At 37.5% G+C, this 16,730-nt stretch overlaps 1 protein-coding gene across 9 annotated transcripts in view; it reads left to right on the top strand.

The window, feature by feature from the left end:
- The window catches only part of PATJ (PATJ crumbs cell polarity complex component), a 331,197-nt gene that overhangs the window by 28,027 nt on the left and 286,440 nt on the right, over window positions 1–16,730 (top strand). For all 9 annotated transcript variants that reach the window (XM_074221287.1, XM_074221289.1, XM_074221288.1 and 6 more), the window contains exons 8-12: window positions 1,063–1,284; window positions 4,537–4,639; window positions 11,185–11,276; window positions 12,500–12,641; window positions 15,088–15,228. In XM_074221287.1, the coding sequence (XP_074077388.1) occupies window positions 1,063–1,284; window positions 4,537–4,639; window positions 11,185–11,276; window positions 12,500–12,641; window positions 15,088–15,228 (700 nt within the window). The remainder of the gene's footprint in view (window positions 1–1,062; window positions 1,285–4,536; window positions 4,640–11,184; window positions 11,277–12,499; window positions 12,642–15,087; window positions 15,229–16,730) is intronic.

Below are 16,730 nucleotides of genomic sequence, written 5' to 3'. Positions count from 1 at the left end.
CCGCTCTGGGTCCTGTGCTGTTATATCTTACCTGGAGTTCTGTGCTTAATTCTGAGCTCTGTGGTTTAAGAAGATAAACTGAAGAAGACCTAGGGGAATGCAAACAGCTTTATAAAATGGGAAGCAGTAGCATACATTTGCAAGAGGATCTGGGTTCAAATCCTGCCTGTTTACTTACACACACACACACACACACACACACACACACACACACACACACACACATATACAACTTCAAGTCATAGAACTCTGCTCTTTTTTTTAACATTTTTTAATTAATTTATTTTCATCCATATGTACATGCATATTTCCAAGTTAAAAAATTTCTCTCCACCCTCCCTTCTTGCCCCACTCCCATCAGTCAGGTTAGCATTGTCTATACATATTTTGTTAAACTTGTTTACAAATTAGTCATTTTTGGCATGAGGAATCAGGATTAAGGGAATGACATACAGAAGAGATCATTTGTATAAAGTGTTTGTTCTTCAGATTTGGAAGTGTTTTTTTCCCGTGTGTTTTGTTGTGTTTTGTTTTTCTTCCTCTGGTTGGGGATAATAAAGACCATTGCCAGTCTAAGACAGTTGTCCTAGCTCTGGACTGTAGAGGAGCTACTTCCATCAAGGTTGTTCATCCCCTAATATTGTTGTTAATGTGGACATTGTTCCCTTGGTTCTACGAGCTATGTGATCTTAGGATTCTCTCATCTGATGACATATGAACTGTCCTTGGCCTCAAGGAGCTTACATTATATTGGGGAAGAGAGATTCAGTATGTGGATAACTAAAGTGCTATAAGGTAGTTCCAAGTACCACCGAGGAATTTCAATTTCACTTAGAATGAATCTGTTCAACTGTTTGCTAATGCATTGCTTCTGTTGATATTCCCAACACTTCACAAAATATCTGGAACCTAGTATTATTTGAGTGTTCTCTCTCTCTATGTAAATGTATGAGTGTGTATGTGTGCATACATGTTCATATATGTTTATGTCATAGGCATATATCGATTTAATGAATTCATTCATTTGTTCATTTTCTGTCACATTGACTGATGCTCTTGAAGAATGGAAAGCTTCAGACCGGGGACCACATCCTGAAGATTGGTGACACAAACGTGCAAGGGATGAGTAGTGAACAGGTTGCCCAAGTCCTGAGAAACTGTGGGAATTTTGTAAGGATGGTAGTGGCCAGAGACCCCATTGGGGAAACTTCTGTGACTCCTCCCACTCCAACAACATTGCCTGTTGTGACTCTGCCATCTGGGCCTACTTGCAATCAGAACTCTGTGAGTATATATGCTTCTCTCTTCATTCTTTTAAGCTAAATTTGTAATAATTGGCACATCTAAATCCCTTTTGCCTTTTGGATTCTACTGGAGGAGGTCATGAGACACTCAAGAATCACACCTAGAGACTCAAGGTTTTGGAAAAAAGGAATAGAATAAAAAGGAAAGGGAGAGAGAAATTGTGGAGGAATAAAAGAAAGATCAAGGGAAAAATGAATGATATGTGCCAACAAGTCTGGGTGTATCCTTGGTGACCTTAGAAGTCACTTTTTTAAAAGGTTTTTTGCAAGGCAAATGGGGTTGACTTGCCCAAGGCCACACAGCTAGGTAATTATTAAGTGTCCGAGACCGGATTTGAACCTAGGTACTCCTGACTCCAGGGCCGGTGCTTTATCCACTACACCACCTAGCCGCCCCTGGGCTTGTCTTGAATGCCTCTTCCATGAGAGCTGGCCTCTTCCTGACATGGAGTCCTACACAGGCTTAGTGGAGCTGGGAGGGAATCTCATGGTCATTTAGTCTGTCTCCCTCATTTTACAGATGAGGAAATTGGGTTATAAGAGTAAAGCAACTTGCCTCACGTCAGATTGGTAGTAAACGTGGGACCGGAATCAAAGTCCATGCTCTTTCCGCTATAATAGGTTATGTCCACAAGGACTGATTGGGCAGCAAGTACTATGTTTATATTCTGGCTCTGTCACTAACTATATGACTTCAATTCACTTAGCAAGCCACTTCACCTATCCTACCTAGACCTCAGTTTCCTTATCTATAAAATAGGGGGATAATTAGAATAGAACAGAAATTTTTATCCTGGGATCTGGGAACTTGTTTTCAAAAATATTTTGATAATTATATTATATATGTATAAATGATTTCTTTCATAATTCTATACAATTTATTTTATGTATCCAATGCTTAGCATAGTGTCTAGCCTGTAGGAAGCACTTAATAAATGTCTATTGACTGCTTTTTAAAATTTTATTAAACATTTTTTAAACTTTTTAATCTCATTTTTATTTGGTTCATTAAATATTTCCCAATTATATGTAAAAAAAAATTTAAATGTTCCTTTTTTTAACTTTTGAGTTCTCATCCTCCTTCCCTTCTCTCAGTGAGAAGTCTATCAATTTGATATCGATCATATATGTGAAGTCATGGAAAACATATTTCTGTATCAGCCATGTTGCAAAAAAAAAAACAGACAACCCCCTTCCCCAAGAAAAATAAAATTAAAAAAAAAGTCTGACTATTGAATTCATTACTTTTCTCTCCAGAGGTGGGAGAGCATTTTTTCAACATGGAACCTTTGGAATTGTCTTGGATCATTGTTTTACTGCATAAGTTTGACCAGACAGCCAGTGGTTAAGAACCTCAAATCCAATCCATTTTACAGGCAAGGAAACTGAAGACCATGGAGTAAAGCAATTTTTATACAAGGTCATATAGGTAGTTAGCATCAAAGGTGAGCTTGGAACCTAGATCCTCTGAATCTATAATCTTATGGTCTCTTGAGACTAAAGGGTTAAAGACAAAATAAAACTTAATGGATCTCAAATACAGAAAGGCATTTGGGTACTTTTTTTAAAAGTTTTTTTGCAAGGCAATAGGGTTAAGTGACTTGCCCATGGCCACACAGCTAGGTCATTATTAAGTGTCTGAGGTCATATTTGAACTCAGGTACTCCTGACTCCAGGGCCCGTGCTCTGTCCACTGCGCCACCTAGCTGCCCTTAGGTGCCTTTTCTATGAGTGTATGTTGACAGTAATTCCAGGACAGCTGTAGTCCTTGGAATGGGCACTCCCTCTGCTGTAGCAGCTATCAACTCCTCTATGACTAAGATGACATGGAATCCCTTTTACTTCCCAAGCCCTTTCACCTGGTACTAACTATTGAGATCACTTGCTTGTGAAATATTGAGAAATTCAGATTTTTTTTTTTTAGGTTTTTGCAAGGCAAACAGGGTGAAGTGGCTTGCCCAAGGCCACACAGCTAGGTCATTATTAAGTGTCTGAGACTGGATTTGAACTCAGGTTCTCCTGACTCCAGGGCCAGTGCTTTATCTACTGCACCACCTAGCTGCCCCAATTCAGATATTTCTATTTGAAAAATAGCACATATGCTGATGATGATGGGATTGTCTGGTATCATTCATGGAAGTAGATAGTGATAGATGGCCAGATACTGGGAGAAAAGATGGGACAAATAAAAACAGTCAGGAGTAGCAAAAACAGGATATCACTTCTTTTTTCCCATCTCAAGTACTTGATGAGACTTGAAAATTATATTGCTATTTAATAGAATAGCTTCAAAAAGAACAGTCTTCATCTTTGATTTCTAGGAATCCAAATGGACCCCAAGTTTTCTATGTTAGGATTTAGCCTATTTAAGACTGTGGCTCTTGCATTTTCTTCCAAACTTATTTATATGATATTCTAGTCTTTATTTTTCACCTCTGGCCTCTCTTCCCCCACCCCCCACATACCATGCATTCTTGGGGGGAGGAAGAGAATATTTTAGAAGTAATTTCTATGTTTTTTTGTTTTCCTTTTTTTCAGTTTAAATTATTTTAATTTAAAAATCCTTTAAAAAAAAAGTGAGTGTTTTGACTTTCATTCAGAATAGTGCTATGATGATTCCTTCCTTATCTGTGCTTTGTGATACTGTAAATCCAAAAGGAATTAAATGATTTTCTATGTTTTTTAGCTCATCTCTAGGATAATATTTTTAGCCCAAGCTCTAGTATAATGTTTCTGACATTGAATCTCAGCTTAAGAGCCTTTCCCCCCTCAATTTAAAGTTATCTCTTTATTTTTTTCTTTCAATCACTCTTTGGCCTCCAATTCTATTGAGATAACACACCCAAGAAAATACTTGTTTGAAGAAAGATCCTGGAAAAATTGAGAGTGTTTTCAGTGACAAAGCTAAATCTTTGGCAAATTACTTAATTTATTCATTTGTAAAAGGAAAGGATTATAGAAGATGGACTCAAAGGTTCCCTTCCCACTCAAGATCTGAATGAGTAATTTCAATTTTCTTGCTCTTGTTTTGCCCATTTGTAAAATGAGAAGGTTGCATTAGGTGGCTACAGAGGCACCTTACTTCACTCCCTAGTCTTCTGATGTTCGTTGCCATTTATTATCTTCCCTTTTTGTTCCCTCCATGCTATCTTCCCTCTGTTTGTATTTTCCCCTTTTTTTATTGCCATTATTATCAATTGAAATTGGCTTTCTTTTTCTTTTTTCTCTTCAGGTTGATGGCTCTCTTTTTGATACTTATGATGTTGAGCTCACTAAAAAGGATGGCCAAAGTCTTGGCATTACGATCATTGGATATACTGGGTCATTGCATGCAGGTAAACACCCATTTTTTTCCTCTATTTGAAAGTTTGCTTGGATGGTTTCTGGGTAAAATCACTTCAATGTATTTGTCTTTTGGAGTTTGGAAGACAAAATTCATGAATTTGTCATAAAAATGAATTACTTTGAATGAAGGACAACAGAGAATTGAGATCCATCCTTTGAGCTCTATTATTTCCCCAGAGTCCACTTAGTAAATCAATGCTTTCTTTCTCCTTTTCTTCCTCCCTTCGTTCCTTCCTTACTCCATCTCTATCATATATATGCATGTATGTAGGTATGTATGTATTCATCCATCCATCCATCTACCTATCTACTTGGTTATTATAGGCATCACCAGAAAGTTTTATAGTACTGGTTCTGATAAGCATATGATTTTCCTCTTTTTTCTTTCCTTTTGTTTTTCAATTAATAAACATTTTCCTGTTGTTCTTTCCCCCAGTTCAAAGACAGAAATGAAAAACAAAGCACTTGTAACAAATATGCCTAGATAAGCAAGACAAATCCCCACAAGGGCCATGTCAAAAAATGTTTGTCTCATTCTGCATCTGGTGGAATGCTTTACCTCTTTAAAGAGTTGGGTAGCTCCCAATAGTCATCCATTTTAGTGTTGGATGAAACCTCAGTAATCAAAATGGAGGTAGAATAGAGCAGTAAAAGGGAGTGGTAGCTAGGTGGCCTGGTGGACAGAGTCAGGAGTCAGGAGGACCTGGATTCAAATTCGACCTCAGGCACTTAATAATGACTTAGCTGTGTGAACTTGGACAAGTCATTTAACTGATTTGAAATCAGGTCTCTGGACACCAGTGCTCTTCTCCAGAACTCTTTAAATACAAAAATACGGCTATTGAAAAATATTTACACACTGTTCTTCAAACAAAGAGAGAAACACAATATTTTAGATGGTGATTATGAAGGGCACCACACTCCTACTAAATACAATTTTATGATAATAATTGAAAAACTAGAAAGATAAAATTTTTTAAAAGTGTTTTAAAGAACAAAATAGTTTGACCTTCAAATACTATTGGATTCAATAGAAAATCAGTTTTGCTGATTCTGCTGATTGTTTTAAGGAATGACTCTAGATAATGCAGGGAGAACAGTTATTAGGAGATCCAAGATAATGGGAGGAAATCTCTATATATTTTTAAAGAAAATAAAAGTATTGTTTGAATACTTCAAAATCAATTACTGGGTTATGTACCTACTGATAGCCTGATAGAGACGTGCGGGACTCAGGGTACAGATGAAGACAAATTCTTTTGGATATGGTCAAGGAAGGAAAGTTGTTTGATTAGTATATTTACTAACAAAGGTTTTATTTTTCTAGTTTTTTTAATGGAAAAAGGAGGAAAAATGATTTTTTATTAATTAAAAATATTTCATTGTAAAAGCATGCTGATGATTTTAGATGATTGATGACTATTCTAATAATTTTTTATTTTGTTAACTATTTCCCAATTATATATTTTAACTCTTTTTACAATCATTTCTTAAACCTTATAGTTTCAGATTCTTTCCCTCACTCCCACCTCTCTCCCATCCTTGGCAATGCAAGTAATATGACATTGACTATAAATGTGGTTCATGAAAAATATTTTCATATTAACCATATTGTAAAAGAAAACAAAATGAATTATTAAAAATAAAGAAAAAACTGTGCCTTAATCTGCACTGAGTTCATTAGTTTTCTCTCTGTAGGGAGGGAGTATTTTTCATCATAGGGGCTTTAGAACTGTTTTGGATCATTGTCTTGACCCAAGTCTTTCACATTTGTTCACCATTAAAGTATTTCAGTAACCATGCACACTGTTCTCCAGTTCTGCTCAATTCACCTTGCATCAATTCATGTATGTTTTCCCAAGTTTTTCTGAAACCATACTGAACATCATTTCTTGGAGCACATAGTATTCCATCACAGTCACTTATCCCAACTTGTTCAGTCATTCTCCAATGACTCAGTTTCCAAATATTTGCCACTACAAAAAAGAGCTGCTAGAAATATTCTGGTACAATCTTTTTGGGATACAGAACCTAGAGAGGTATTGCTGGGTCAAATATATGCCCAGTTTTTGAGCCCTTTGGATATAGTTCCAAATTGTTCTTCAGAATGGTTGGATCAGTTGACAACCCCATTAACAATGCATTAAGGTTCCAATATTTCCATATTCTCTTTGGCATTTGTCATTTTCCTTTTCTGTTACATCAGCCTTTCTGATAGGTTGAGTGATTTTAATTTGCATTTCCCTAATCAATAGTGATTTAAAACTTTTTTATGTAATTATAGATAGCTTGGACTTCTGAAAATGGCCTTTTCATATCTCTTGATCATGTATCAGCCAGGAAATAACTCTTAATTTTATAAATTTGTCTGAGTCATCCCAGAAATTTGTTGCAAGATTTTTCCCCCAGCTTCATGTTTTCCTTCTAACTTTGGCTGCATTGGTTTTATTTGGCAACACTAAGATTCTTAGTGATTCTGTGTGATTTATGGAAAGATATAAGTCAAAGTAACTCAAGCTGAGGAGCTGGGGATGGGGTTGCCCTGTTTCCTAGAAGAGGGTGTGTCCCTCATCACTGCCCTAATCAGAGCCAAGTTCTGATCTAAGTACCCAAACTAAGGGAGGAAAGAAATAGTCATTGCCTACAGTGGCAGAATCTGAGGACATCCAACAAGAGTCAGGAACAAAGGTGAAACAATCTTCACTGATTTATAATAAAGAGTGTGTAAGGTATTACACTTATTGCTGGAATGGACTTTTGATCTCACCCAGCCAGTTTTTTCATTTTACAGATAAGGAAACTGAGACCCAGGGAAGTAGAGGAACTTTCTATAGGTCATATAGTGGAAAGTGACTGTGCTGAACTTTGAACCCAATTTCTGACTCTAAATCTAGCTCTTTTGACTGCACTAGGATTATACTTAATTGGTTTTTTAAAAAATTGATGGTCTTGCTTGCTCATAGCAGGTGGAAAAATTAAAGATGCTAATGTATTCAGAGTTCTGAATAATTCCTGTCAGGCCCACCCAGTGCCCTTTTAGCCTAATGAAATACCTGTTTTTAAATCTTTTAGTTTCTTTCTTAAGTGCCTCTCACCCCCTTTTTTGAGTTTGGAAATGCAAATGAATTCCAAAATAGCTAAATATGGATTGTGTATTCATGTACTTGCATTTAGGAAAAATTGCTGTTTGCATTTGAAGACCGTCATTTTTTTCTTAAGACTTTTTAGAGAAAGGGTGTCTGATTTTCAGAGCTTGGCTTCTATCCATCCATTCATACATCCTTCCATCCCTCCATCTATCCACCCATCCCTCCATCCATCCATCCATCCATCCATCCCTCCATCCCTCCATCCATCCATTCAAGTACTTGTTTAGTGACTCTTCATTTGGCCTTTCATTCATAGTGTGTGTGAGACATTTTTATTAGCCATTTCAAAAGAAACCAAAGAAGGAAAAGACAAAAGGAGGATTTGCCCTAAATATGGCTCTATAACGAGTATCTAGAATATCACCTCCCCATGGGGAATTGAGGAATTAGCGTGTCGTTGTTCGAAAGGGCAGAGAGATGAAAATGCTTTCATTCTTCTAGACAGTAGAGGCAATCAGGAATGAGCAGATATCTAGAGCACATAGTTGACTGAATAGCTAATGAAGAGTTGAATAGTTTTGTGAAATGTTTTTCTTTCTCTTTTTTTATTTGTTATAAGGATGGTTCCCTGGGAAGGGGGAACAGGAAGGATATAATAGGAATACAAATAAAAGCTAAGAAAAAGATCCATTGAAAACACCCTGCCCAAATCATATCTTTGCCATATACTATTTTTTTTTTTGCTTTTGTTTTTGCAAGGCAGTGGGGTTAAGTGACTTGCCTAAGGCCACACAGCTAGGTAATTATTAAGTGTCTGAGGTTGGATTTGAACTCAGGTCATCCTGACCCCAGGACTGGTGTTCTATCCACTGTGCCACCTAGCAGCCCCCATATACTAATTTTTTTTTTAAATGCATATATCCCTCTTTGGAATGCCTTTTAAAAATAACAGATGTATCCCAGCCAATACTCTCCCATAAGATGACCTCAAAAATACTGAAACAGAATCTCATAAAGTTGCTTCTGGAATAGTTTTATGACCTGTGACTGGTCCCTTGCCCCAATAGCTTTAGAAGAGGTTCACGTTGGCATTCCTCTTGCTAGTTAACCTGCATGCTGCTTGCATTGGGACAGACAATCTGACTTGTTCAGGTTGCTTCTCCATATTCTTTTCTTTTTCCCCATGATTTAAGTGGGAATAGAGTATCCATTCTCAAGAATTCAAGAGGCTGTCATATAGAAAAAGTGTCAACCTTGCGCTGCTGGACCCCAGAGGGCAGATGCATAGGAAGAGCAATATTAATATAAAGTGGAATTGAAATCACTGTTGGGTGATACAAAGACAGAAAGGGAATTGTTCCTGCCCTTACAGTGCTTATATTTTATTGGAAGAGACAGAATGTAAATACAGAAGTATATTCAAAATATATCCAAGCTAATTCTTTGGAATGTTTCCACTTAGAAGGATCAGGCCAGATGTCTGGTGGTTTTTGAATGCCATGAAAATGAGGGATTCCATGAGACTAAGGGGAAGAGTTCTTCGGATGGGTTAATATAAAGGCATTGGGACAAGAGATGGAGTGCTTTGTCTAAGTTTTCAGATGTATTTGGTTGGACTATGGAGTGCAAAAAGAAGAGTGATATGGTATATGTCTGGCAGAATTGGCTGGAGCCATTTTGGGAAGGGCATTAAAAACTAAATGAGCGAGGTCATAGGGGATCATCAAAATTTATTAAATATGAGAATGATATTTTCCAGACCAGGCTTTTAGGAAAATCACTTTAATGGCTAGGTAGATAATGGGTTGCTATTTTTTTTCTTCATTTCCAAAGAGGGCCATGACATCAGGAAAATGATGCTATGACTTGCAATATGATGGGTTAGACAGTTAAAGGAACTTGAGGCAGGGACACCAGTGAGACAGTAAGTGAAGATAAGCACCTGAGCTTGTAGTGGTCAGGTGAGGAGAAGGGAAAGGATGCTAGAGATATGTGGGAGTGAATGACAGAACTTGGTGATTGATTACAGATGGGAGGTGAGTGAAAGAGAAGAGTCTAAGCTGTGAACTAGGGAGATAAGAAAGGAGGATGGTATTTTCTTTTCAACCAGAAAACATCAGAAGAAGGGGGTTGGGTTTTGAGGAAAAATAATTTGTTCTAATTTGAACATAGTGAAGATGAGGTGCCTTCAGGAAGTTCTAGTTGCAATGCCTAAGAGCAATTTGGTATGTGACTGCTACAACTAACTCTACTGGCACCAGTGCTAATTAACTGGACTTTATGCAGAACTCTAAGGGGTGCAGATTGGTTTACAAATTTGATTTTTTTTTTAAGATTTTTGCAAGGCAATGGGGTTAAGTGACTTGCCCAAGGCCACACAGCTAGGTCATTATTAAGTGTCTGAGGCCGGATTTGAACTCATGTCCTCCTGACTTCAGGGCTGGTGCTGTATCTACTGTGCCACCTAGCTGCCCCATACAAGTTTGATTCTTATAAAAACTCAACGAGATAGGTACTGTAGTTATCCCCCATTTGACAGATTGACATTAAATGACTTGCCCAGGGTCACACATCTAGTTAGTGCCTGAGGTTGAATTTGAACACAGATCTTCTTAGCTCCAGGTTCCTGATTCTATCCACTCTGCTGCCTAGCTGCTTCAGATTTATGAACAGTGCTTAGGAGAGAGGCTAGGGTTGGATATAAATTTGTCAATCATCTGCAGAGAGATGAATAATTGGGACCCGATGAAGCCATCAAGTGAGAGAGTTTAGAGAAAAGAATCTGGGAGGACCATGAGATTTACCTGCAAGTAGAGGTATGATATGAATGATGATCTAGCAGAAAATACTAAAAAGGAATGATCATATATGAGGGAGGAGACTCTAGAACGACTGGTGCCGTAAAAATTTAGAGAGAAAAATACCTTGAAGGCAAGAGTAGTCAAACAGTTCAGATTGCAAAAAGTCAAGGAGAATCAAACCCGACAAAGGATCATTAGCTTTGACAATAAAGAGGTCATTGGTACCTTAGGAAAAATCGGTTTCATTTGAATGAAGAGTTTGGAAGCTGGATCTCTCTCTTCAGTCTAACCCAAAATGATCTAGTTCATTCTGATTATCACACTGATAACTGGCAGATTGTAACCAGCCATCCATCCCCAGAAATCAAACTGATTTATTTGGCAGTGCAGCTAATTCTCCTTTGAAACATGCTTTTTAATTGCTTGTATTTTCTTTTGTTTTCAAATTATTCTCACTTCCAAAACCCAATTGGAATCTTCCATTGTCGCACAGAAGTAAATCAGACCAGCCCACTGACTGTCAATTTGGGTGTAGATTTCATTGTCAGCTCTTCACCTCAATTTTCATGCCCCAGAGAAAAATATTTGCCAATCAAGTGATAATTTGTGATTTCTTTCTTTTTTATTTCACTTGTGCCCATTCAGGGGATGTTTCAGGGATTTATGTGAAAAATATAATACCGGGCAGTGCCGCAGATCATAATGGCCAAATTCACGCTCATGACAGAATAATTGCTGTAAGTAACCAGGGTTAATTTGGGAATAGGATGAAATTATTTTAAAAATTCTTTTAATTATACCTCTGTGGGGATAACTTTTTAAGATTGGAAAGGGGAAGTGGGCTGGGTATTCTGATTCTTTGAGTTCATCTAACTGAAAAGCTCTTGGAGACCAGATTTCTATAGGAAAAGATGTAGGAAACTTCCCCCTAAGTGTATGGCAGGGGGGAAATCTTTTGAAGAAAAACTAATTCCTTTATTTTTGCTTAACTTGGAGGAGATTGGTGGGAGGTTCAATAAATTTGGTAGATCCCAAAGTCTTCAGTGAGGGGTTTACATTATTGCAATGGGAACTTGGGCCATAAAGGAATAATTAAGGAAGATGAAAAGAGCTCCTTTGCAGGAATTTTTTTAATCAATCAGATTTATTATCTTCCATGATTAAATTGTATTTCTATTTAGAAATAGATGGAGAGATGGTTAGATGACTTCTTAAGAGTCTATAAAAGCTGGCAGTCAGAGACTTTGGTTACTTTGGGGGAACAAGGTTCTCAGCTTATTCCAATATGACTCCCGGCCTGCAACCAGGGAATTCCTTTTGTGTGATATACATTCCTTTTGTGCAAACTAAATTGCCTCTTTCTCCTAACTATTCTTGGGAGAACTAGAAAGAGAACCTAGACCTCATTTCAATGGAATTATACCTGCAGAATCTAAGGCTGCTCAACACCTTATACCTTTTTATTTTTTCAAATTTTATTTTATTTTTTTCCAGTTACATGCAAAGAACAGTTATCTTTTTGTAAGCTTTTGAGTTCCAAAATTTTTCTAATCAATGTCCCTTCCCTTACCCCCTCTCCATGGCAGCAAGTAATCAAATATAGATTGTACCTGGCCAATTGTGTTTAACATGTTTCCATATTAATCATTCAAAACCTTATTCCTTAATGGAACTTTCTGAATAGCATCTATGTCCCAGAGTTGTTGTGAGGATCAACTGAAATAATATTTGTCAAATGTTTAATTGAATCCCTGACTTATTTGCAGGAACTTAATTCCTTATTTTCTCTTCCTCCCTCTCTTTCCTTCTGTCTCCTTTCTTCCTTTTTCCCTAACGACCTTCTTCTCTTTTATTTTTCCTTCTTCTTCTCCATTCCCTCTCTCCTTCCCTCCCCTTCTTCTTCCCTCTCTCCATCTTCTTTCCTTTTTCCCCTCTCCCCCTTTATTCCTTCCTTCCATAGGTGGATGGAATAGATATCCAGGGTTTTGCCAATCAGGAAGTTATTGAGGTGTTGCGCAAGGCAGGAGATACGGTGCACCTGACTCTAGTGCGCATGAAGGCCTCTTCCTCACCTTTCCCTCTTGAGAGATCTTTAGATGAAGGTAAAGCTTGCTCATGTTTCCCCTTTCCACAAAACTTACAGTTCAAGTGGGGTCATGGTTGTTGGATTTTCCTGGCATTTCCTCCCTCCAAATGGTCTTGTTTTATGAAATTTGGTAATGAGCAAATCCATTATAATTTAAACATTGTGACTGTATAACAAGTCCTACCCAATTTCTGGACCTCAATTTACTCATTTAGGGGAAAAAAAAGTTGAATGAGGGAGATGCTGAGAATCTATGAGCCCTGGATATCTTCAGACCAATGAGCAACCGGAATGTTTGCAATTTGTTGACCTTGAACTACCTATTCTGATTATGCGCCATTTCTGAGTGGGAAGACATTAGATCTCTGACACATGGGCAATGCCAATTCTTACTCCTCCAGATGGAAATGAGAATCACTTCTCTAAGCAGCTTGTCCTTTCCAAAATATGTCTATTATTCACATTTGAATAATAAAGTGGTGGCACCTTTCATCTTAGGGTCTTGGCACTTGATAAACCTCAAGTTTCATATTACTTTGAAAGCTACATTTTATTCTAAAACTCCCCATGAATTTAATCTTCTGATTGACTTTCTAATGTTGTAAGAAAAGATATATCAGAAAAGAGAGTGCCTGATGTCTTCATTCCTGCTTTTCCCTGGCAGGACTTCTGTGATCCTAAATGTTGGCTATAAATTTATACCTCTTTCATTTCTTAAATGTATTGACCTCAAAATGTGTATATGAGCAGAGATTGAAAACCTAAGGAAATTTCTTTCATTATGGCAGTGATGCTTTGAGCAAGCTGTTTAGAATCTAGTAGTGTTGCAGGAGAATTTATCTGGGAGGAAAAAAGTTGATTTTCTCCAGGAAGGCAGCCTGCTGCGAGAAGTTAAACCTGGAAACCTTTTCCATCAGCTGATAGTGATCTTTATTTAAATTGAAGCCTACAATTTACCATGAAAGTAATTTTGCTGTTAAAAATGGATGACCCGTCAACTTCATTTTATACTCAACATTTAAAACCGCCAAGATTCTTCAAGAGTAATAGTTATAAAAATGCAATATTGGGTTTAGAGAAGTTTAAGTCAATATTTATGTTAACTCTAATGGTTGTAACAGTTGATATGGGGTACTTGGCTCGATTTTGCTGTCCATGGTAGAATATGTCAGCTTTGTGCACAGGAGGAATCTTGGATTGGGCAGAGGTGCATTTTAAGATTGTGTGGAGAGGGGAATGATGAATGGTGGACTTGGACTTGGAGTCAGGAAGCTCTGACTTTGAATAACCCCTCCAACTCTAAAAACTTGTATGATCCTGGGCAAGTCACTAGACCGTTTTCTGATCCTCAACTTCCTCCTCTGTAAAATGGGACCACTAATAATTCACTATGTGCCTCATATGATTGTGAGACTCATTCATTCTGCACTAGATGGAGATACAAAGACATAAACAAGGACAATCCCTTCTCATCCAGTGGAGAGAACACTTGGCAAAGTAACCAAGGGGCAACGTTTCTGTCATTTTGATGAAAATCCCACAGTCTGTCTTTAAAAATTGTCAGTTTTAAAATTTGATGATTTTCACAAAATCCCATTCCCACTTCTAGTTTCTTCCATGAAGGATCTTCCTGGCTCAAGATCTAGTTCAAACTGACTTGGCATTTCCCTCTCTTTTCTCATTTTAAACTGAGCCTGTCGGGTCAAGGTCCTTTCCAGTTCTGATTCTATGATCCCACAAACTATAATCCCGTCCCTCTTGATTCAAGGGCCAATGCTCTATCTACTCTGCCACCTAACTGCCCTCGGAATCAGTCGCTTCAAGAATATGAGTCTTGGGGCGGCGAGGTGGCGCAGTGGATAGAGCACTGTACCCAGAGTCAGGAGGACCCGAGTTCCAATCTGGCCTCAGACACTTCATAATGACCTAACTGTGTGGCCTTGGGCAAGCCACTTGCCCCCATTGCCTCACCTAAAAAAAAAAATATGAGTCCTGACCACCTGCTCTATTAGTCTTTGGTTTCTTTCTTTATAAAATGAGTAAAAATTATAATGTTTGTCCTTCATTCTCAAAGAAAACCATGACAACAGGGAGGTGTTGCCACGACAAGCACGTGAATCGATTTGAGTGAGGGGGGCTGTGCTAAGTCCCCAGCCTCACTTTCTCCCTCAGAGCCATCTTGGTCCAGTGGCCAGATATGGATCAGGATGACTGGAGATGGCCCTGGATTCAAAGCAATGAGGGTTCAGTGACTTACCCAATGTCACATAGCTAAGTAAATATCTGAGCCTGGATTTGAACTCCTATCTTCCTGACTCCAAGGCTAGTGCTCTATCCACTGTGCCACCTCACTGAGTATTTGACTAGTTAATCCCTAAGGTCCTTCTAGCTCAAATCCTATTACACATAAACTACTACTGGTGATTTTATGAGGGTAATTTGCTATTCTGTGATTTTTGTAGCACCACACAAAACACCAACCTTATTTTTAACTGGAGCTGTGGAGACTGAAACGACTTTAGATGATGAAGATGAAATGGAGCAAAAGATGGCAGATCATTTGAAGGATGAAGATAAACCTAAGCTGATGGCACAGACATTAGGTAGGTCCATGCTGCACATTTCAGGGAATTAGAATGTATTCTACCTTCTATTTTCAATAGCTCAGAATCAAGTCCTGACTCTGCCATTAACTCACCATATGATCTCATCCCAATTCCTTAACCCCTCTGTTCTTCAGATTTCTTTTCTGGGAAATCTGAAAACTTACAGATCAGGGGTTCTTAACAGTGCCTGTATTATAGACTCCTCCCTTTGGCAGTCTTGGAGAGCTATGGAGACCATCATAGAATCATGTTCTTAAATGTCCAAAAGAAAATACATAGAATTATAAAGGAAACCAGTTAAGAATTATATTAAATTACATATTTAAAAAATTATATTAAATTATATTAAAGAACATATTAAAAAAAAAACCACAGGCTCTTGGACCCCAAATTAAGAACCCTAAGAATAGAAAACTTCAAGATCCCTTCCTCTCTAAATTCTATAATTCTCTAAAGGTCTTATATATTTTCTTTTTACTTATATGTTTTACAATTAGTAAGCATTAAAAAACATTAACATATTTAAAATGTTAAGCCACATGTAGATGTAGGCACATGTATGTTCAAATAGCATATATATGTTCATACATTACTATATCTAAATTTTTGTGTAATGTATCTATAAATGCACCTATATGTGTGTATATAGACATACATACACACACAAATACACACACATACAAATATATATATAATTTGTCAAAATACTGTGGAAAACTTCTTTTTCTCTTTTCATTTTCTAACTTTTCTTACTTTTGAAGATCCTTGTTTTTTTTATGTGAAATGATTAGTATTTTTAGCAAATGTTTAACTTTCCCCCCAAATTTGGACCACCTTCAGCTTAATCACAGACTAATTTTTTATTTTTTTTAAATTTAAAGGCAGTGGGGTTAAGTGACTTGCCCAAGGTCATCCAGCTAGGCAATTATTAAGTGTCTGAGGCCGGATTTGAACTTAGGTACTCCTGAGTCCAGGGCTGGTGCTCTATCCACTGCGCCACCTAGCTGCCCCAACAGATTCTCTTTCACTGTTGATTATGTGGAGCTGGTGAGGAGATTTTCAAAACCGAAACGAAGCAAAGGATGACATTTGCATTTAGAGGGCTGGGGTTTGAATACTGACTCTGTTCCTTATTTCCCCTATGACTTTGGTGATTCTTATCTTTCTAGGGGCCTTTGGTTTGGGTTAGATGGTGAGGAAAATTTCCTAATTATGTCCCCACAAATGGTATTGCTTACCTCAACAATGATAATGATAATAATAATAATAATAATAATAATAATAATAATATTAATAATTTTTATAGTCATTACAACAAAAATCATAATAGTTAAGTGGTTTCCTCGCATTACATCATTTCTCGCAACAGCTCTGAGAGGTAGATGCTATTCCCATTTTCTAGATGAGGAAACTGAGACTGAGGAGAGATTAAATGTTTTTTCTAGAAATCAATCAGTGTCAGTTTAGTATGTTATCTAATGGCTCCTAGGAAGAGGTAT

The sequence above is a fragment of the Macrotis lagotis genome, chromosome 2, assembly GCF_037893015.1.
Source record: "Macrotis lagotis isolate mMagLag1 chromosome 2, bilby.v1.9.chrom.fasta, whole genome shotgun sequence".
Lineage (NCBI taxonomy): Eukaryota > Metazoa > Chordata > Mammalia > Peramelemorphia > Peramelidae > Macrotis > Macrotis lagotis.
This window is presented reverse-complemented; position numbering and strand designations above follow the sequence as displayed.